This window comes from Cherax quadricarinatus, chromosome 9 (genome assembly GCF_038502225.1).
Source record: "Cherax quadricarinatus isolate ZL_2023a chromosome 9, ASM3850222v1, whole genome shotgun sequence".
NCBI lineage: Eukaryota > Metazoa > Arthropoda > Malacostraca > Decapoda > Parastacidae > Cherax > Cherax quadricarinatus.
This window is the reverse complement of record NC_091300.1, coordinates 1,931,713-1,953,925: the sequence shown is the minus strand read 5'-3', so window position 1 is coordinate 1,953,925 and position 22,213 is coordinate 1,931,713. Positions and strand designations below refer to the sequence as shown.

Sequence of the window (22,213 nt, the reverse complement as noted above, 5' to 3'; positions counted from 1 at the left end):
AGACAGCCAAGGGTCTATTGGTAATCCCCCTTATGTATGCTGGGAGGCAGTTGAACAGTCTTGGGCCCCTGACACTTATTGTATGATCTTTTAACGTGCTAGTGACACCCCTGCTTTTCATTAGGGGGATGTTGCATCGTCTGCCGAGTCTTTTGCTTTGGTAGGGAGCGATTTTCGTGTGCAAGTTTGGTACTAGTTCTTCTAGGATTTTCCAGGTGTACATAATCATGTATCTCTTACCTCATCTTTTGTATATAGTTCTACTTTCTTCCATTCATGTCATTGAATTTACATTGATAAAGCCACTGGATGGCGAAACGTCTACAATAAAGATGACCAGATGTTACACGTGTCTAAATTTTTATTCTCATATGCTGCATAAGTGTCTCAGTTTTCCTCTTGAAGATGTTATCTTTAGCTCCTGGATCTCTTGGGAGGGTTGATCTATATCTCCTAGTGATTTTTTATAACTTAGTTCAATAGCTTTTTCTGCACACTATCTATTTTGCGTGGGTTGATGTACAGGGACCAGGGGTAATGAAACTCCTGGCCCTGAAATAACCTAGTTCTGTCATACCGTTGGTATTACCAATGTATTTAATTGCTGTTCCTAAATAGGTCACATTGCTTAATGCCATTACTCTCAATCATTTAACTCTTATTTTCTTTTCTGGTTTATTTTATTGTTAACACACCTTTTATCATAAGGTGGGGGTGGGGGCTCCCTGATGTAGTTCCACCTCCTGTTCTCTATTTTTAAAAAGTCGTGATATTAGACTAGTTTTATCTTATACTATGATTCCCGTGCCACACCGGTACGTACATATTAACTATGCATGTACATTAATAAAGATATATTTAAATTCATAAAGCTAGAAATAAACCTGTAAGATATATTTTGGAATTAGCAAAATTATTAGTTTCAGGTTTAGGTTGGATAAATACATGAATGAAAGGATTTGGATTTGACTGGAACTTGCACATGAGTATATAGATTTGTCAAAGCTTATTCATCTACATTCTTATTGTTAAGGGTTACACTGAAAGTGGGTTGGGCAAAGTTTGTTGGTTGGTTGGTTTTATAAAGGACCTGCCAAGTATGGGCCAACAGGCCTACTGCAGTGGAAAAATAAACACATAAGCAGTGGATAATGTTCTCGCTTCACACGGCGAGGGCCTGGGTTCGATTCCCAGCCAGAGTAGAAACATAGGACGTGCTTCTTTCCACCTGTTGTCTATGTTCCCCATCAGTAAAATGGGTACCTGGGTGTTAGTCGACTGGTGTGGGTCGCAACCTGGGACACTGACCTAATTTGCCCGAAATGCTCAGCATAACAAGGGGCTTTCTATATAGTAGTATGTCATTGATGCCAGCTATGGTCTGTATACCTTGTACATGTACTTGTAGTAAATAAAGATATTATTTTATTATTATTATAATGTGAACCTTTATTGACAACATTTCGCCCACACAGCGGGCTTTATCAAGTCACAAACAAATCTGTTTGTGACTTTGTACACTCTCCAGGTTTGCAATGTCACCAGCCTGTACTGAACCTGTACTCCCTGGAACGCAGGCGGGAGAGATACATGATTATATACACCTGGAAAATCCTACAGGGACTAGTGCCGAACTTGCACACGAAAATCACTCACAACGAAAGCAAAGGACTTGGCAGACGATGCACCATCCCCCCAATGAAAAGCAGGGGTGTCACTAGCACGTTAAGAGACCATACAATAAGTGTCAGGGGCCCAAGACTGTTCAACTGCCTCCCAGCATACATAAGGGGGATTACCAACAGACCCCTGGCAGTCTTCAAGCAGGCACTGGACAAACACCTAAAGTCTGTACCTGACCAGCCGGGCTGTGGTTCGTACGTTGGATTGTGTGCAGCCAGCAGTAACAGCCTGGTTGATCAGGCTCTGATCCACCAGGAGGCCTGGTCACAGACCGGGCCGCGGGGGCGTTGACCCCCGGAGCTCTCTCCAGGTAAACTCCAGCCTTGAAGGGGGCCGTTAGTGTGCAACAATATTCCAGCCTAGAGAGCACAAGCCATTTGAAGAGAATCATTTCCGCCTGCTGCAGTGTTCCTCCTTTCTTATATTCTTAAAACATTAAGCAAACATTTAAAATGCGAACCGCCATCCATTAAATTTATAACTACATAGTTAACCATTAACTGCTTCCGTAATACACACATGCATACATACATATATACTTACGCAATTCATATCAGAGAATAAATATCAAATTATATTTTTATTTAACTCTGTGCTTCTTCTTTCCTACGCGAAAAGTTTGTATTAATTTTTGGTAATAAAAAAAATGTTTGTGTTGGCAACAGTGAGAGGAGAGCACAGGTAGTGGAGCATCACAACAAACTGCTACCAGCTGCATGTACAAGTATATTCTCATACATTTACCGTAGGTCAGTATATTTAGAATTTTAGTAAGTATGAAGGGTCTCTTTACTTAATGGATTTATGCAGAAAGTGGTGTGTAATGTGTTTTATTAGTGTAGGACTTTTATTATCCACTTGTGTTGGTGGAGTATCAAGGTGGTGGTGGGACCCACGTTCCCAGGGCACCCACGGGTAAAGAGAATAATAATCTTTATTTCTACAAGTACGTGTATAGCGTATATAGGCTTAAGTGATGTTAGTGACTTACAACTGGATAGGCTGGTGGCCCGTGGCCTGGTTGCCAAAGATCTCGCTTCACACATTGTGGTTCGATTCCCGGCAAGGATGGAAACATTGGGCGTGTTTCCTTATACCTGTTGTCTCGTTCACCTAGAAAGTAAGTAGGTACCTGGGTGTTAATTGACTGGTGTGAAACACATCCAGTCGTATTTCCATTAAGAACCCCAATGGAAATAAGACTGACAGTTCCTCGATGACGCACTGCATTTTTTTGGGTTATCCTGGGTGGCAAACCCTCTGGGGTTAAAAATCCGAACGAATTTGTACGTGTTGTCCATTGAAGACACTGCAGATCTCCAGGCCGACATTAACCAAGTCTTTAAATGGGTATTGGGAAACAATATGAAGTTCAGTGAAGACAAATTTCAATTACATCTCTATGCAAAACTCGATATAAAAAATATATTGGAGTATAGAACAAATTGTAACCACACAATAGAGCAAAAAACTAATGTGAAGGACCTGGGAGTGGTAAAGCCAAAGAATCTCATGTTCGAAGATCACAACAATGTCCGAACCCTTGACTGGTTTCAAACGGTTTCGTTGGACAATAAAGCAGACTGTAAACGGATGGGGTTGTAGGCGCCCTTATCAAACACAAACAATAAATATAAATCAGGAACGTACACGGTAAGCTGTCCAATTAGTTAGAAATAGAAATACAAATAGCTAGAGCTTCATTTAAGGAGGTTATTAATAGAGTATTCAAGAGGTTGCTAGTAGAATTACAGTAAATCAACCACTCAAATCATTATGAAGCTCTGTATAGTCTGCAGTCAATCAAACAAACGGGCTTCCACATGGATAAATTGTCATTTTTGTGGAAATTGGTGTCACGCCCCTTGTGCAGATATCCAAGAACTAGCTACAAGCAGTATTAAAACAGGGAAGTGTTTTTGGGTATGCCCAAATGAGGAAAACCTGTGGACTAAAATCACAAGGGTATTAAAAGAGGATAACATCAAAGCTGCTTTCATGGACAACCTGGAAGCTTTCTACAACAGATGGGAACATAAAAAGTCTGGGCTGAATGGTACTGCCCTTGATACTGGCCATGTAGTCAGAAACTGTAAGGCTGGAGGTGATGTCCTGGTAGTCAGTAAATGTGGGGCTGATAGTGCTGTCCTGGGAGACAGTAATGGTGAAGCTGGAGGTGCTGTCCTGGGAGACAGTAATGGTGAAGCTGGAGGTGCTGTCCTGGGAGACAGTAATGGTGAAGCTGGAGGTGCTGTCCTGGGAGACAGTAATGGTGAAGCTGGAGGTGCTGTCCTGGGAGACAGTAATGGTGAAGCTGGAGGTGCTGTCCTGGGAGACAGTAATGGTGAAGCTGGAGGTGCTGTCCTGGGAGACAGTAATGGTGAAGCTGGAGGTGCTGTCCTGGGAGACAGTAATGGTGAAGCTGGAGGTGCTGTCCTGGGAGACAGTAATGGTGAAGCTGGAGATTTTGTCCAGGTAGTCGGGAATTATACGCAGGAAGGAATACATATAAATGACCTCATAGGGGACAGGAGCCGTAGTGGGGAAACAAGTGTAGTCAAAGATAAGATAAAACCAATATTGCAAACTAGAAATACCACAGGAAATAGCAAACAAGAGGACTCCACTAGCTATAGTGAGGATATGTTACCAAAAACAACTGGTGGGAGCTCCATTGTTGGTGCTTGGGAGGATAGGAATAAGACAGGGAAACATGCACCAATAGGGAATACAGTCACAGAAACCCAAGGCAAACGGAAACCAAGCCTGTGCACATACTATGCACTTGGTATCTGCAGACATGGGAAATCTGGAAAAACAGACGGGACGTGCAACTATGACCACCCTAGAAAATGCCATGCCCATATGACAACAGGAAAATGCAAACTCCCTTCCTGTAAGCTTTTTCACCCTGAAATGTGTACCTCTTCAGTACAGGAAAGACTGTGCTATAACTTAAATTGCCAGGCACACCATCTAAAGGGTACAAAAAGATACAAAACATCCAGGCCATGGGAAAACCTGGGTAGCCACAGCCACTCAAGAGGGAGAGGTTTTTTAGTGCCAGGAAGGAAAAAAAACTGGCAGGAAATGGCAGAAATCGTACACCAAATCCAGTCATTCCTGGAGTGGAACCACAGTCGATGGCCTCCACTCCAAACCAACAGATACAGATACTAATGCCGGAAAAAAAATCCCCCCCCCCAGTACCAACAATACCACCAGTCCGATGACATTCTTCTTTGCAAATATACAGGGTCTAAAGCCAGCAACAAACAACAAAATACCTTTCATCCGTGGACTGCTTGCAGAGGCAAAGGCAATGTTCGCGGCTTTCACTGAGACCCACATAAAGGATCACTTGGACAACGAAATATGGATCCCAGGTTACAACCTATACAGATGTGACAGAGTGAACAGGCAAAACGGGGGGGGGAGGGGGGGTTGGCCTGTACATTGCGGAGTCACTTGTTTGCACAGAACTGCTAAATGCCTCAAATGATGTAGTGGAAGTTTTAGCAGTAAAGGTCGAGAACCAAAACCTAGTCATTGTGGTAGTCTACAAGCCTCCGGATGCAACATCCCAGCAATTCCAGGAACAGCTGTTAAAAATTGACCACTGTCTGGAAAATCTTCCAGCTCCTGCACCCAACATCTTGCTCCTGGGGGATTTCAACTTAAGGCACCTAAAATGGAGGAATATAGCAAATAATATTGTTGCAGTAATAACACCAGGAGGCAGCTCTGATGAAAACTCACACTCACACGAGCTTTTAAATCTCTGCACAAAATTCAATTTAAACCAGCAAATAATAGAGCCTACTAGACTGGAGAATACACTAGACCTCATCTTCACTAACAATGATGATCTGATAAGAAATGTCACCATATCAAAAACAATATACTCAGATCACAACATAATTGAGGTTCAGACATGTATGCGTGGAGCCCCAGACCGACATAATGAGACTAGTCACGAGGGAGCATTCACCAAATTCAACTTCAATAACAAAAACATAAAGTGGGACCAAGTAAACCAAGTCCTAACCGATATAAGCTGGGAAGATATACTAAGGAACACAGACCCCAACGTATGCCTAGAACAGATTAACTTGGTGGCACTCGATGTATGCACAAGGCTTATTCCTCTAAGAAAAAGGAGGAGTAGATGTAAAATAGAAAGAGACAGGCGCTCCCTTTACAGGCGATGGAAAAGAATAACAGAGCGGCTAAAAGAGGTCAATATATCTGAAATGCGTAGGGAGACACTGGTCAGAGAAATAGCAAGCATCGAACTCAAGCTAAAGGAATCTTATAGGAGTCAGGAATCGCGGGAAGAACTAAAAGCCATAAATGAAATCGAAAGAAACCCAAAGTATTTCTTCTCCTATGCCAAATCAAAGTCGAGAACAACATCCAGTATTGGGCCCCTACTTAAACAAGATGGGTCCTACATAGATGACAGCAAGGAAATGAGTGAGCTACTCAAGTCCCAATATGACTCAGTTTTTAGCAAGCCGCTAACCAGACTGAGAGTCGAAGATCAAAACGAATTTTTTATGAGAGAGCCACAAAATTTGGTTAACACAAGCCTATCCGATGTTATCCTGACGCCAAATGACTTCGAACAGGCGATAAATGACATGCCCATGCACTCTGCCCCAGGGCCAGACTCATGGAACTCCGTGTTCATCAAGAACTGCAAGAAGCCCCTATCACGAGCCTTTTCCATCCTATGGAGAGGGAGCATGGACACGGGGGTCGTCCCAAAGTTACTAAAAACAACAGACATAGCCCCACTCCACAAAGGGGGCAGTAAAGCAACAGCAAAGAACTACAGACCGATAGCACTAACATCCCATATCATAAAAATCTTTGAAAGGGTCCTAAGAAGCAAGATCACCACCCATCTAGAAACCCATCAGTTACACAACCCAGGGCAACATGGGTTTAGAACAGGTCGCTCCTGTCTGTCTCAACTATTGGATCACTACGACAAGGTCCTAAATGCACTAGAAGATAAAAAGAATGCAGATGTAATATATACAGACTTTGCAAAAGCCTTCGGCAAGTGTGACCATGGCGTAATAGCGCACAAAATGCGTGCTAAAGGGATAACAGGAAAAGTCGGTCGATGGATCTATAATTTCCTCACTAACAGAACACAGAGAGTAGTCGTCAACAGAGTAAAGTCCGAGGCAGCTACGGTGAAAAGCTCTGTTCCACAAGGCACAGTACTCGCTCCCATCTTGTTCCTCATCCTCATATCCGACATAGACAAGGATGTCAGCCACAGCACCGTGTCTTCCTTTGCAGATGACACCCGAATCTGCATGACAGTGTCTTCCATTGCAGACACTGCAAGGCTCCAGGTGGACATCAACCAAATCTTTCAGTGGGCTGCAGAAAACAATATGAAGTTCAACGATGAGAAATTTCAATTACTCAGATATGGTAAACATGAGGAAATTAAATCTTCATCAGAGTACAAAACAAATTCTGTCCACAAAATAGAGCGAAACACCAACGTCAAAGACCTGGGAGTGATCATGTCGGAGGATCTCACCTTCAAGGACCATAACATTGTATCAATCGCATCTGCTAGAAAAATGACAGGATGGATAATGAGAACCTTCAAAACTAGGGAGGCCAAGCCCATGATGACACTCTTCAGGTCACTTGTTCTATCTAGGCTGGAATATTGCTGCACACTAACAGCACCTTTTAAGGCAGGTGAAATTGCTGACCTAGAAAATGTACAGAGAACCTTCACGGCGCGCATAACGGAGATAAAACACCTCAATTACTGGGAGCGCTTGAGGTTCCTGAACCTGTATTCCCTGGAACGCAGGCGGGAGAGATACATGATTATATACACCTGGAAAATCCTAGAGGGACTAGTACCGAACTTGCACACGAAAATCACTCACTACGAAAGCAAAAGACTTGGCAGACGATGCAACATCCCCCCAATGAAAAGCAGGGGTGTCACTAGCACGTTAAGAGACCATACAATAAGTGTCAGGGGCCCGAGACTGTTCAACTGCCTCCCAGCATACATAAGGGGGATTACCAACAGACCCCTGGCAGTCTTCAAGCTGGCACTGGCCAAGCACCTAAAGTCGGTTCCTGACCAGCCGGGCTGTGGCTCGTACGTTGGTTTGCGTGCAGCCAGCAGCAACAGCCTGGTTGATCAGGCTCTGATCCACCAGGAGGCCTGGTCACAGACCGGGCCGCGGGGGCGTTGATCCCCGGAACTCTCTCCAGGTAAACTCCAGGTAAACATCTGCTAGGAAAATAATAGGATGGATAATGAGAACATTCAAAACTAGGATGCCAAGACAGTGATGATTCTCTTCAAATTGCTTGTTCTCTAGGCTGGAATATTGCTGTATGCTAATGGCCTCTCTCAAGGCAGAAATTGCAGACCTGAAGAATATACAGAAAACTTTCATTGCACCTAAATTACTGGGAACAGTTGAAGTCCCTTGACCTGTACTCCTTGGAATGCAGGCGAGAAAGATTAATGACAATGTATACACTTCGAAAATCCTAGAGGGACTAGTCTCAAATCTACATATGGAAAGCACGGCTTACGAAAGCAAAAGGCAGGCAGTGCAGCCTCCCCCCCCCCAGTGAAAACCTGGGGTGCCGTGAGTCAGGAGCCCAAGATTGTTCATCTGCCTCCCAGCATACATAAGGGGGATTACCAATAGACTCCTGGCTGTCTTCAACAGGGAGCTGGACAGACACCTAGAGTCAGTACCTGACCAGACAAACTATGGTTCATATGGCAGTCTGTGTGAAGTGAGCAGTAACAGCTTGGTTGATCAGGCCTGATCTGCCATGGGGCCAGGTCATGTACTAGGCTGTGAGGGCATTAACCCTTTGACTGTCGCGGCCGTATATATACGTCTTACGAGGTACCGTGTTTGACGTATATATACTCATAAATTCTAGCGGCTTCAAATCAAGCAGGAGAAAGCTGGTAGACGCACATGTGAGAGAATGGGTCTGTGTGGTCAGTGTGCACCATATAAAAAAATCCTGGAGCACGCAGTGCATAATGGGAAAAAAAAACTCCGACCGTTTTTTTTAATTAAAATGCTGACTTTGTGGTCTATTTTCGTATAGTATTTATGGTTGTATTCTCGTTTTCTTGGTCTCATTTGATAGAATGGAAAACATATTATAGAAATAGAGGTGATTTTGATTGATTTTACTATAAAAAGAACCTAGAAATGGAGCTCAAAGTAGGGGAAATGTTTGATTTTTGCCAATGTTCAAAAGTAAACAAATGATGCCATTGTCCAATAAATGTCCAACTAGCCATTCTAATATGCAGTCATGAATGGGTTGATGTTATTTATACAATTATTACAGTATTGCAGTAGTCTGCATAATAGTAAGTCTTCAATTTTTTGTTTACCTGGAGTTTACCTGGAGAGTTTCGGGGGTCAACGCCCCCGCGGCCCGGTCTGTGACCAGGCCTCCTCAAAATAGAAAGCAAGAGTAATATCAGAGGGGCATGGAGACATGACTGATGAACAAAGAAAATGTTATTTTAGAGCCAGGAATGTCTGCATTGTTCATTCTGGACCTTATTTTGAAATTGTCATATTTTTTAGTTTTCATGAAATTGGCCAAATTGCAAATTTCTGACCACATTATTAGGTAGTTGAAATCGGTAAATGGGCAGTTTCTTGTACTCAATCGATAGAAAAAATGGAGTTCTAAAGAAATAGCTATGAGTTTGGTCGACTGGAACAATGGAATTAGCCGAAAATAGGGCTCAAAGTGGGCGAAATCGCCGATTTGTAAACAGCGCCGAGGTCACTAACTTCGCGAGAGTGTAATTCCGTCAGTTTTCCATCAAATTTCGTTTTTTTGGTGTCATTACAATCGGGAAAAGATTCTCTATCATTTCATAAGAAAAAATAATTTTTTTTTTTTAAATTTTGCGACACCAGGAGACACCTCAGGATTGGGGGTTGCGACAGTCAAAGGGTTAACCCTTGGAATACCCTCCAGGTATTGTATAATATGTCTGAGATAACACTTACTGAATGGTGTCATGTGCATGGCTCAGTGTAATAAAAGATACATATGTATTTAGAAAACAAGCAAACTTTATTTCTACAGTTAGGGTGATTAACATATATAACTACTTTATAGAAATTGCTTGTTATGCAAAGCATTTTGGGCAACCTTCAAACTAAATTATGATTATAAGTACGTATATGAGAATAAGAATATATTGGAACCTCGCTTGTCGACTGCATTACTTGTCGAACAAATTGGTTTTTGAACGAGGAATTCGAGAAAGATATCCTGGTTGTCGACCAACAACACTAATGGCTCAGGTTACGTGCTCACAGAATGCGCCCTGGAGAGTGATAGCTGGATACTAGTGGTGGCGCGAATAAAATGTGTAATTACACTAATATTAGTAATAAAGTTTATCTATATCACATTTATTACAATTTGATACCAGAAACACGACATAGCCTAGAAGCACAATAAAGATGCCAAAGTTAATAATAATAAGGCATGTTATATGAAGAGGCGGAGGCGGGCCAGCCACTGCTCTGGGATATGATCATACTAGATACATTCTCTCATTTGTACCCAGGTCTGGAGTTTACCTGGAGAGAGTTCCGGGGGTCAACGCCCCTGCGGCCCAGTCTGTGACCAGGCCTCCTGGTGGATCAGAGCCTGATCAACCAGGCTGTTGCTGCTGGCTGCACGCAAACCAACGTACGAGCCACAGCCCGGCTGGTCAGGAACCGACTTTAGGTGCTTGTCCAGTGCCAGCTTGAAGACTGGTCTATAACACCAGAGAAAACGGTGTTTATACCAGGACAGAACACACTTAGATCATGTTTATCTTAACAAAAAGATTAAAAATAGCATGATTTTTCCTGAGTATTTTTTTTCCCAAGTTCTATGCTATGCACGCATTTTCCTCCATTTTCTCAGAAATAAGATATTGCCCTATTTATTGACATAACACCGTTAATAATGAATGGATTGAAATGATTTTCACAGCGAATGTAAAACAATGTTTTTTACAGTACAAGATGCATTTTTGAAATAGTATACAAAATATTTTTTTTTTATTTTTTTGTGGGAGTAAAAGGCAGATATTTTGATAAATGTCAAAACCTCGCCAACTTTATTTTTGGGGGAATGATGATAAGATATATTACAGTATATGAATATTACAAAAAATCAGATTAGCAATGTTTTACCAGTAGAAAGTGCCCAAACAACTTTTTTCAGTGCCATTATGTGCCTCCTTGCTGCCAAATGTAAATTTTAGTAAACATATATATATATTTTTTTTTTCTTTTTTTTTTGGCAATCTTTTTGAAATGTTGTCACAGTAAAGAGAATGTAAGCTTCTTAGAGTATGTACACCAAAAATAAATGAATTTGGACGATAAATAATGACAGGATGTCTGGGAGTATCAGCCGCCCTGCTGTTGCACCACTTGCATTCCCGCTCAACAGAAGAGTGAGTTTGACCTTCATTGGCTTGTGCCCTGACAATTTCTTCTCTCGAGTGATATAGGTTCTGTTTGGCCTTTTTTCCAAAACAAACCTGTCTCACCACAGTTGAACACTTGAGGAATAAAACCTTCAGCCTATACAGTGCTAGTCACGGCATTATGCCGGGTGAGTGCCTCTGTATAATGTGATGAAACTCAGAGGCTTTTTACGTCAGTGCATTATGATGAGTAGCAGCCATTAGAATGACATCACGACCTGCTGCCACACTCCACAGTGACTCAGTGCTCACGTGGCTACCATGGTGAGAGGAAGTGTTGCGCTTTTTTCTCTCATCCACCTCAACTTTTGTAGGTAAAAGGAAGTCTTTAAAACCTGAAACTATAGCTCAAATCATAGGACTTCACAAAGATGGGCACCAGACGAAAGAAATACTGGAGAATGTTGGTGTGTGTGAGCGTTCAGTGAGGAACTGGATGCAGCGTTTCAAGGCTGGTGGCGATGTTGAGATACAGTCTGCCAGACCTCGGCCTGGCCCCTCAAAGAAGACATCTATTCGTACCTTAAATGTGTTAAAGAAGCATTTAGAGAGTACACCTAAGATAACTGCTAGAGAATTGAAAGAAAAGAACCCACATCTTCTCTCAGAGGTGTCTGTAAGAACTGTTAGCAGACGTGTGTGAGAACTGGGCTACAGTAGTCACCGCCAGGTTGAGAAATCGATCCTCTCCAAGTCACAGAAGAAACGTATGCTAGATTATGCAAAGAAATATCTTCACTGAAATCCTCAACAGCAGTCTGTAGTACTTTGGAGTGATGAAGCAACCTTCACCATCACCTGTAACCATGGTGAGCATGTGTACCGGCCCAGAGATAGTGACCCACTAGACCCACGCTACACCTGTGGGACCCCCAAACACCCAGACTCGCTCATGGTTTGGGGGTGTTTCAGTGCTCAGAGTGTTGGTAAACTCATTGTGCTTCCCCAAAAACCAGTATATGAACCAGTATAATTACCTGAAGTTATTGTGTGACAGTTTACCTGAGGTGTTTAACAAGTGTGGGGCTATGGTTTTTATGCAGGACAGTGCACTGTGTCTTAAGGACTGTGAAGTGAGGTTCTTTAATGATGGCCAAGCAATTCTCCAGACTTAAACCCTATTGAGAACCTCTGGTCAGTAGTGAAACAAAGTTTACTGGGCAAGGATATCAGTTCCATCCTGCAGCTGGATGCTGCTCTACATGAGGCATCGAATAATATACCTCCCCAAACCCTCAAGAATTTGTGTGAGTCTTCCTACACGGCTGAGGTATGTGATAAGCGTAAAGGACGCAGCACCAAGTATTAAAACCTCAGTAAGTGTGCAAATATACATGTATATATTATAATCTTTCATGGTATGTGTTTTGGTATGTGTATGTGGGGGAGGGGCAGCATAATGCCATGACGAGCACTGTATGTACGTAGTCACTAAACTCACTGACTTATTTCTTGGCAGCAGGTCGTGTTTGTTTGGTTGAATGCCGAGTAAACGATCGACTACCGAGCGATTTTTTTTTATCGAACAAAGCGTTTGAATACCTAATTGTTTGAGTTGGGAGCTGTTCGAGTACCAAGGTGCTACTGTACAGTTTTTATTGCAATTTCATATATGTAGCAAATACACACATCTTTAATTTTAATTAAATAATTTTTTGTGATAGATTATACCCCAGATGTCATACGATGACATCTTAGAGTAGATAAAAAATTTAAACATTGGATTATTAACTTAGAAAATAAAAACTTGTGTCAGTAGAATTTTTGTTCTGTACTCCTCTGATTCTGAATGCAGGTTGGCCATCACTAATCTGGCAATCAGTTATCCGGTTCCATCAGTAATCCGGCACTAATTTCAGCTAGCAAAATTTCAAATTTCAACATTATACTGACTCAAATTTCATCATTTTACTGACTCAGAATTGTGCAGATGGTTGTAAATCCACAGCAGCAAGGCAGTGGAGAAGAAAGCAGTGATGAAAATGAAGATATAACAGAAAGAATCTCTATTGATAGGTTAATTAAGTGTATTCTAACCTAACCACTCTGTAATCCAGCAAACTCACTAATCTGGCACACTACACATCCCAGTGATGCTGGATTAGTGATGGCTGACCTGTATATACAATTTAATAGGTAAATGACAGTTATTACACAAGTTATGATGTTCTAAAGAAATGTTCATTGTCCCATGACTTCAAAATCTAAGATTTACAGATATGAATTCAGAGCATAGGATAACCTCAAGAACTTTGCAAAAATTTCTTGTTAGTAACTGTATGAAGAAGGTAAGTTTAGCAATTAGTAATAGATGGATGATGGCATTTAATGTGAATAAGTATCATGTACTGGAAATGAGAAGAATATAAATAGGCCTTATAGAGCATATAGATTGTATAATTAAATATTACAAGTACTAGAGAAAGGTACCACCTATGAGTCATTGACTAAAGATTATCTCTAGAAGCACATATTAATGATATTGTGAGAAACTTGTAAGTCACACTGGCAGACTTTAAAAACAGGTAATGACACTACTAATGACACCGGTGGCCTGGTGGCTAAAGCTCCCGCTTCACACACGGAGGGCCCGGGTTCGATTCCCGGCGGGTGGAAACATTCGACACGTTTCCTTACACCTGTTGTCCTGTTCACCTAGCAGCAAATAGGTACCTGGGTGTTAGTCGACTGGTGTGGGTCGCATCCTGGGGACAAGATTAAGGACCCCAATGGAAATAAGTTAGACAGTCCTGGATGACGCTCTGACTTTCTTGGGTTATCCTGGGTGGCTAACCCTCCGGGGTTAAAAATCTGAACGAAATCTTATCTTATCTTATCTCATAGCACATGACCTGCTAGACAAAAATTTAAACACAGTTTGTAGTGGTGGTACAGTATTGTTACACACTGATAATACATGGACAGACTAGAAAAATTCTAAAAATGAACAACTAAGTGGCTCTCAGAGCTAGAGAATAAGTAATAAAGAAACCACTAGACCCCTCACCCTAACAACAGCAACCATCTATTCCTCACCCTAACAACAGCAACCATCTATTCCTCACCCTAACAACAGCAACCATCTATTCCTCACCCTAACAACAGCAACCATCTCCCCTCACCCTAACAACAGCAACTATGTACCCCTCACCCTAACAACAGCAACTATGTACCCCTCACCCTAACAACAGCAACTATGTACCCCTCACCCTAACAACAGCAACTATGTACCCCTCACCCTAACAATAGCAACTATGTACCCCTCACCCTAACAACAGCAACCATCTCCCTTCACCCTAACAACAACAACTGTACCTACAAAATTCTAAAAGAACATTATTCTCATGCCATTTTCATTTATACTGATGGTTTACAGTCTTCAGAAGGCGTCGGGTTTGCAGCAGTTTTTCCAGACAGTTATATGAGGTCTTGAATCAAAGCTAATTACCTCCCCTTCTTAAGGTGTTGAACAACCTTTATGGATTCAGTACGTCCTGTTGAATGTATTTATGATGGTGGTAGAATGGAATGGGATAAGAGATCAGGCACTGGAAATTGCAAATATTATGATATTAATTTTTTTTTTTTTAAATTTGGGATTTTAATTAAATTCTAATACAGTAGTCCCTCCAAATTCGTGGGGTTACGTTCCAAGTCCACTTGCAAATTTGGAAAAACTGCGAATTCTGGACGTGGTTAAAAAATGCCTATAAATGCCTATTTTTATAGTTTAAACCCTAAATGTGCCCCCAAAACACTTTAATTTAATTTCAAACTCAGATTCATACATCACCTTTTAAAATAAAGAATGCAAAGTTAAACCCGTATACAGTATGTACTGTACTGCTTTGTTTCCTGCAGTGCTAGAATGTAAAATACTGATGTTACCTCCATATGTACTGTAATTCATGCAACCCCATTTTCTTTGGTATACCTTAATACATGTATGTTACAAAATTATTAATTGTATTTTTCTTAATATTTAGCGTTAAAATGCATATAAAATTATATATTGCCATAAAAAAAAATCCGTGAATTTGCAGGGATTTCCGCAAACAATTCTTAGGTTCTAAGGAAAAATCCAGGAATTCGCAAGGGTCCAGTGTACTGTTATTTAATTTTTCTTGTTAAGATTAGTAAAAGCTGATTTAAAATTATTCAATTACTGTACCATACAACATAATTGAGGTCCCTGCTGAAAATTACGAAGATGCCTGTTGTTGCAGTATATCAAAGAGATCATCTTTAAAATTTTCACAAGTGTGTTTACTTGTAAATTAGTGAATATGCTGGTTGTAAAAAATTTTGACAAATGAATAATTAAATATTTACTCCCACATATCAAGAGCTTTATTCTCTCTATTATACTGTATTTACAGTGATATTAATTTCAGGTTGATTACACCATCTCAAGAATTATGGGGAGGAAATCACGACACCGACATCGCAAAATAGAAAAAGAAAGTGATTTACTCACTTTACATGATGAAATGATGGCATTAGATATGGGCAGTGCTAGCAAACAAAAGAGTGTTAAACAAAGTTCCAAATTGAGGAAAAAAATGAAAAAAAAATTGAAAAAGCATTTGAAACAGATACAAATGGAGCAAGAGCATAAAAAACAAAAAGGGAAGCATTCTATATGGCATAAGGTGCAAGTGCAAGGTATACTCATGGTGGAAAAAGATTTCCTTTTCTCAAGTATTAGCAACTTCGTGGAGGTTGAATTTCAACCACTTGGCTTTCATAAAGTAGACTCCAATAGTTGTTTTTATTTAGAGGCAAATGAACCAGCTGCAACTGCTATTGCAGGCCTCGATAGAAGAATGCAAGGTCCTGATGGTAGCTGCTTGAAAATTTCAGTATCAAAATGCGTTTTTCCAGATTTGGTGCTGAATTCAGATCAGCTCCAGGTACTTAAAGAGGTCATGTCACGGCGCTTTTATCCAGAACCCAATTTGTTGGATCTCTCTGATCTGCATCATGATTCTGTACTATTGGAAAAGGATATTTTTGTACCTCTTTGTTCTCCTGCTGTTATGAAACAGGTGTTCCGGTTAATAATAGAAAATGTTCCACAGTTAAAGGCACTCAGTCTTGGCAGAAATAATCTTCGAGTAAGTAATTTGAAATTACTACAAGGAATACAAGCAGCTTGCCCACAGTTATCTGCTCTGAATTTAGAACATAATAATATTGGTGATTTGCAGGTATTAAAACTTATAAAAATGTTCCCTTTAACAGAGCTGAGTTTACAGTATAATCCACTTGTAAATAACTACAGGGAAAATCCATTGAAATATGTAATGGCAGCAAAAAAAGAACTTCAATTCCTTAAAGTGATGGATACTGTGGATATTGATTCTTATCTTGCTGAGAAAACAACATCCAAAACTGATAAGAACCAATGTCAGAGTATTCAAAAAGTTGACCAAAGTGAAAGTACTTCTAATAACAGCTATAATATAATGTCGGAGCCAATGATTCGGAATTTTTTGGAACAGTTTTATGCTCTTATAGATACACAGGAGCGTCACAAACTGGTTGCAGCATATACACCAGATGCTGTTTTACAAGTTAAATCTAATGTAGGGGCAATTGCCAGCAATGTGTTTGTAGGTCATAGCAGGTTAAGTGAGGCCTTTAATACTTTTCCAGTCACCCAGCATCAGCACACCACATTCTCTTTAAATATCCAGTTCCCAAACATCAACACTGCTCATGTACTTGTAACCGGTGTGTGCCAAATAGGTGGTGTTGATACAGCAGTAACTTTTTCAAGATCAATGAATATTATACCTTTTAATACTGGCCTATGTTGTTCTGAAGATATTTTAGAACTAAAATTGAATAAACTATGATAAATTGTTTCAAGTTGTTTGTAAATAAATATGCAATATTGTATACAGTACCCACAATACATTCACACACGATTTTTACTTTAGGAAATGTTATGATGATGCACTTATTCTCAGTACATAACTATGTTGCTTGTAATAGAACAGCTAGTGTTTGGACAAATGTTCTAACTAAATCATTAATGCAAAATTAATTCAACCACTTGCAGAAGCATGATAATGTCAGTCACTGTTGGATACTGTATACATACCTGTAGAGTACTGTACTCATAAGAGTTTGTGGGAGTCATAATAACCTCTGGTGATTTGAATGAGCTGCAATTGGTTATTGTTTACAAATTGGTATGTTTTTTATACTAAAGTTACCTCTTGGTTATACAGCCTCTCCTCACTTAGCGACGTACTCACGGGCGGGTTCTATCCCCGCCCGTGGTATGGTTTGTTTGCAATCATGTCATTACGATTTCGTGAGTACTGTATAAACATTTAAAAATATACCAGAAATGTTATAAATGGTGCAAAGGTGACATTAAAGCAGTATCAAAGATGGCTGACACAAACCCATTACCATTGTAGTATGCTCCTCACTTAGCGACGAATTCGTTTAACGACATGGTCTTTGGAATGGAACTCCGTTGTTAAGTGAGGAGAGGCTGTATGTATGTATGTGTGTGTGTGTGTGTGTGTGTGTGTGTGTGTATATATATATATATATATATATATATATATATATATATATATATATATATATATATATATATATATATATATATATATATATATATATATATATATATATATTAATTAATTTCATCTGATGACTCGAGTTATGGTATAACCTTTGAGCATGATGATTAAATTTTGTCAGATGGACATGTACATTCCATGTTTGAAGAACTTAAGAAAGGTAATGGCTATTGGTAAACCATGCCACTGTTAACTCAAAAGTTTTTTTTTTTTTCTCTCTTTTTGTTGTAATGCCAATGTTTTTATCAGGCACTTGCATTTTGTTATTTATTATGCTTAAGATATGAACTACTTTGTCTAATAAATTATAAATCAGTCTATCTGTCACCAGCTTCATCTCATTACACCTGAATATTTGGAACATGATGTAAAATTATTTATGGTGTATTGCTGCAGAGCTATATGACCTTAAGGGTTTAGCACTTACATTTAATATTATTATTTTTATTTATAATTATTGTACACTATATTGATTGTAGTCATTCTGCTAAAGAAAGATTTTATGATTCATATGAATGCAGTAGGTGTTATCACTGAAGAATTAAACTTTTTGATACACAAAACTAACTGCTTCATCAAGAACATATCCATGAATAAATGCTTACAATATACATAACCTTTGGTTTCCAATTATGTATAAATTATGTATAAACTATGTATAAATTATGTATAAACTATGTATAAACATATAATACAGTGGACCCCCGCATAACGATTACCTCCGAATGCGACCAGTTATGTAAGTGTATTTATGTAAGTGCGTTTGTACGTGTATGTTTGGGGGTCTGAAATGGACTAATCTACTTCACAATATTTCTTATGGGAACAAATTCGGTCAGTACTGGCACCTGAACATACTTCTGGAGTGAAAAAATATCGTTAACCGGGGGTCCACTGTACTGTAAATGAATATACATGTATGTATAATTTACAGTATAAATATAATTTGTCATGCCAAATAGGTAAAACTGGTCAATTAGCAGGAATTCATTTAAAATTAAGTCCTTTTTAAAATTTTCTCTTATACATTTGTTATTGATCAATACCACGAACGAGTGGTATTGACCAATAACAACACTGTGCTAGCCAAGGATTCGAACCTATGTTATACTGGCCTTCCTCATGGTAAGTGAGAACCACATGATGTTTTAAACCACAGGACCACCCAACCCTAGAAGAATGGCGCAGCCAGCAATGCTAGCTGTTGGGCCGCCATCCAAGGGCATACGGAGGTGTGGGAGTCCAACAGCTGGCATTGCTGGCTGCTCCATTCTTGTAGGGTTGGGTGGTCCTGTGGTTTAAAGCATCATGTGGTTCTCGCTTACCACGAGGCAGGCCAGTACAACATAGGTTCGAATCCTTGGCTAGCGCAGTGTTGTTATTGATCAATACCACTCGTTCGTGGTTACAATAACATATAAATGCTGCTTGTGAGGCTAGTACACCAAACAGGGATGAGAATGAAATTAGCTTAGAAGCTCCCACACCTCCGTATGCCCTCGGATGGCAGCCCAACAGCTAGCATTGCTGGCTGTGCCATTCTTGTAGGGTTGGGTGGTCCTGTGGTTTAAAGCGTCATGTGGTTCTCGCTTACCATGAGGCAGGCCAGTACAACATGGGTTCGAATCCTTGGCTAGCGCAATGTTGTTATTAATACATTTAAAGATATATTTTTTCATTTATGTTAACGTAAAAATTAATAATTTTGTACCAAAAGAGCCTTAGAAAACTTACCTAACCTTATTATAACAAGCGTAATTTCATTTAGCCTACTCCAACTAAGTGTATCTTGGATAAGTTTACAGTAATTCAATAATAAACAAACACAATGAAATATATTTTTTTGTTAGGTTCAGAATGATTTTTGCGAAATTATTACATGCACAAATTTTCGCTTGCCTTATTCAGCAGGAAAAGCTTTGCTACTTAAGCCAAAATCGCAAGTTTTACCTTTTTGGCACAACATACAGTGGACCCTCGACTAATGATTTTAATCCGTTCCAGAGAGCTTGTCCTCAGCCGAATTAATTTTCCCCATAAGAAATAATGGAAACCCAATTAATCCGTTCCAGACAGCCAAAAGTATTAACCCTTTCAGGGTCCAAGGCCAAAATCTGAAGTCACGCACCAGTGTCCAAGAAATTTTGAAAAAAAAAAAAAATTATTTTTTCTTACAGAATTAAAGAGCATATTTTTGTGAAGGTAATAAAACAAAAAAAATTAGAATCTGATCAGTACTTACCGAGATACAGTGCCAAGAAGTTTGTAGAAAATGATGTGGTGGCGGCAACATCGACGAATTCCACATACGCGTATTATATTATTTTGTTGTTTTAGTTGTTTTTTCTTTTCTTTTCCAATTTTTTTCTATTCCTACTAACATTTGGGGCCTGAGAGACCAATACTGTATATAATTTATATATATAAACTCACTGTATTGAACACAATAACCGCACTAAAGTTATTATCATATTATTGTTTACCACTGTTGTTTATTACAATAAACATGCACAAATATTGTATAATACTAATGTTCTATCATATATTTACATATTTACAATCACTGGACATGGTTTTAGAACTGCTGGAGCTTGTGGAACTCCTTGAAACAAGGCACCATGCACAGAGGCACCTTACATTCCTCACACATAAACCGAGTGTCTTTGCGTCTTTGTTGCCGTCGTTTTGTTTGTGCACAGACAATGCATCTCTTCTGAGCAAATTTCTTTTGAGTTGAAGGAAGCTGTATTATGAAATGATCACCTTCTCTTCTCAAACGCTTGGGTATATTGTGATGAATTCGAGGACCATGTTGTATTGCAGGTGTTGTTACCTGGTACTTCATTATGAGTTGTCTGACAACAGACAAACAAAATTCACCATACGGTGGTCTGTTACCAGTCTTTATTTGGTACATATTATATGCATTCAGCATTGAAATGTCCATGAGATGGAAGAAAAGTTTCATGTACCACTTGTAACTCTTACGAACACAGTCAACAAAACCAATCTGCATGTCACACTTGTCAACCAAGCGCATGTTTTGTGTATAATCAATCACTGTCACTGGTTTTCGAATACGTTCATTAGTCACTCGATCAACTTTGCCACTGTCTTGCATTTCATTACGGTGAATGGTTGTCAACAATGTGACATCTCGTTTGTCATGCCACCGTAATGCCATGATGTCATTGGCAGTAAACACCTGCACGTCATCACCACGAACACCTGCGTTGAGCCTGGGCATATGTTTACGATTAGAACGCACTGTGCCACACACATCTGTCTTGTTCACTCGCATGAAATCACTGAGTAATGGGCTTGTGTACCAGTTATCGGTATATAATGTATGGCCCTTACCAAGATAAGGTGCCATCATGTTTCTCACTACGTCACCTGATATACCCAATAACATCTTGGTATCTTTCAATGTTTTACTACCCGTGTATACAACAATATCCAACACCAGGCCACTGTCACAATCACAGAGTACAAACAATTTTATACCAAAGCGGTTCCTCTTGCTCGGTATATACTGCTTGAATGACAGTCTACCTTTGAACAAAATCAAAGACTCGTCAATTACAAGATTCTTGAATGGATAAAAGTATATCCTGAACTTTTGTTTGAGATACATGAAAACATTTCTAATCTTGTATAACCTGTCACTTCTGTCAGGCCTGGTTTTGTCAGAGAAGTGCAACATACGTAAGAGTAAGATAAACCTGTTCACTGGTATTATTTCACTGAAGGATGGGGTACAAATTAGCCGATCTGTGGACCAGTATGCTTTTATATTATGCTTATAGACGTGAGGCATAAGCATTATTGTTGCAAAAAGCAAATACATTTCTGCAACAGTCGTCTCTTTCCACCTGTGTAGTCTTGACTGTGGTGATAAGATCGTATTTGCCATGGTGTACTGAAAATACTTATTACTTTCCCTGACAATAGTTTCCATCAATGGCTGGTCAAAGAATAATTCAAAGAATTCCAGTTCATTGGCCGTGGTTCCAAGGGGACAGGTAGGTAGAATTCCACTTTGCGAGTCATCAAAGTGGTGAGGGCTGGGAACAAAATTGGGATTTTGCTGCCAATCCCAGATACGGTTTGCTGGTGGATACTGGACATCATAGGCTGGTTGTACGGGTGGTTGTGGCGGGCTGGTGGGTGACGCTCCGCTTTGTCCTTGAACTGACGAGTCAGCAGCGTGGGTTCCCGCGTGGCACAGCGAGTCACGCATGGCGGTGCCACTACCACCACCAGCCCCACTAACACCATCCACTGATGTCTGTGGCCCATCCATGCCAAGTGTAGCCACATCATCCTCACTATCACTACCTAAAACGGGTGTAGGGCCACGGGATGTACTCCG

The 22,213-nt window shown here is 40.0% G+C and overlaps 1 protein-coding gene across 7 annotated transcripts in view; it reads left to right on the top strand.

Moving 5' to 3' along the window:
* Positions 1-18,401, top strand: part of LOC128686169 (nuclear RNA export factor 1) — a 292,531-nt gene extending 274,130 nt beyond the window's left edge. The window contains exons 1-3 of one of the 7 annotated variants that reach the window (XM_053772937.2): positions 2,343-2,432; positions 10,316-10,479; positions 15,628-18,401. In XM_053772937.2, coding sequence (XP_053628912.1) covers positions 15,652-17,094 — 1,443 coding nt within the window. In that variant the 5' untranslated portion in view covers positions 2,343-2,432; positions 10,316-10,479; positions 15,628-15,651 and the 3' untranslated portion in view covers positions 17,095-18,401. Of the gene's footprint in view, positions 1-2,281; positions 2,433-2,551; positions 2,599-2,690; positions 2,804-10,315; positions 10,480-11,722; positions 12,550-15,627 lie in introns of those variants that run through there. The other 6 variants (XM_070083164.1, XM_053772936.2, XM_053772942.2 and 3 more) reach the window with 6 other exon arrangements.
* Positions 18,402-22,213: the final 3,812 nt, after the last annotated feature.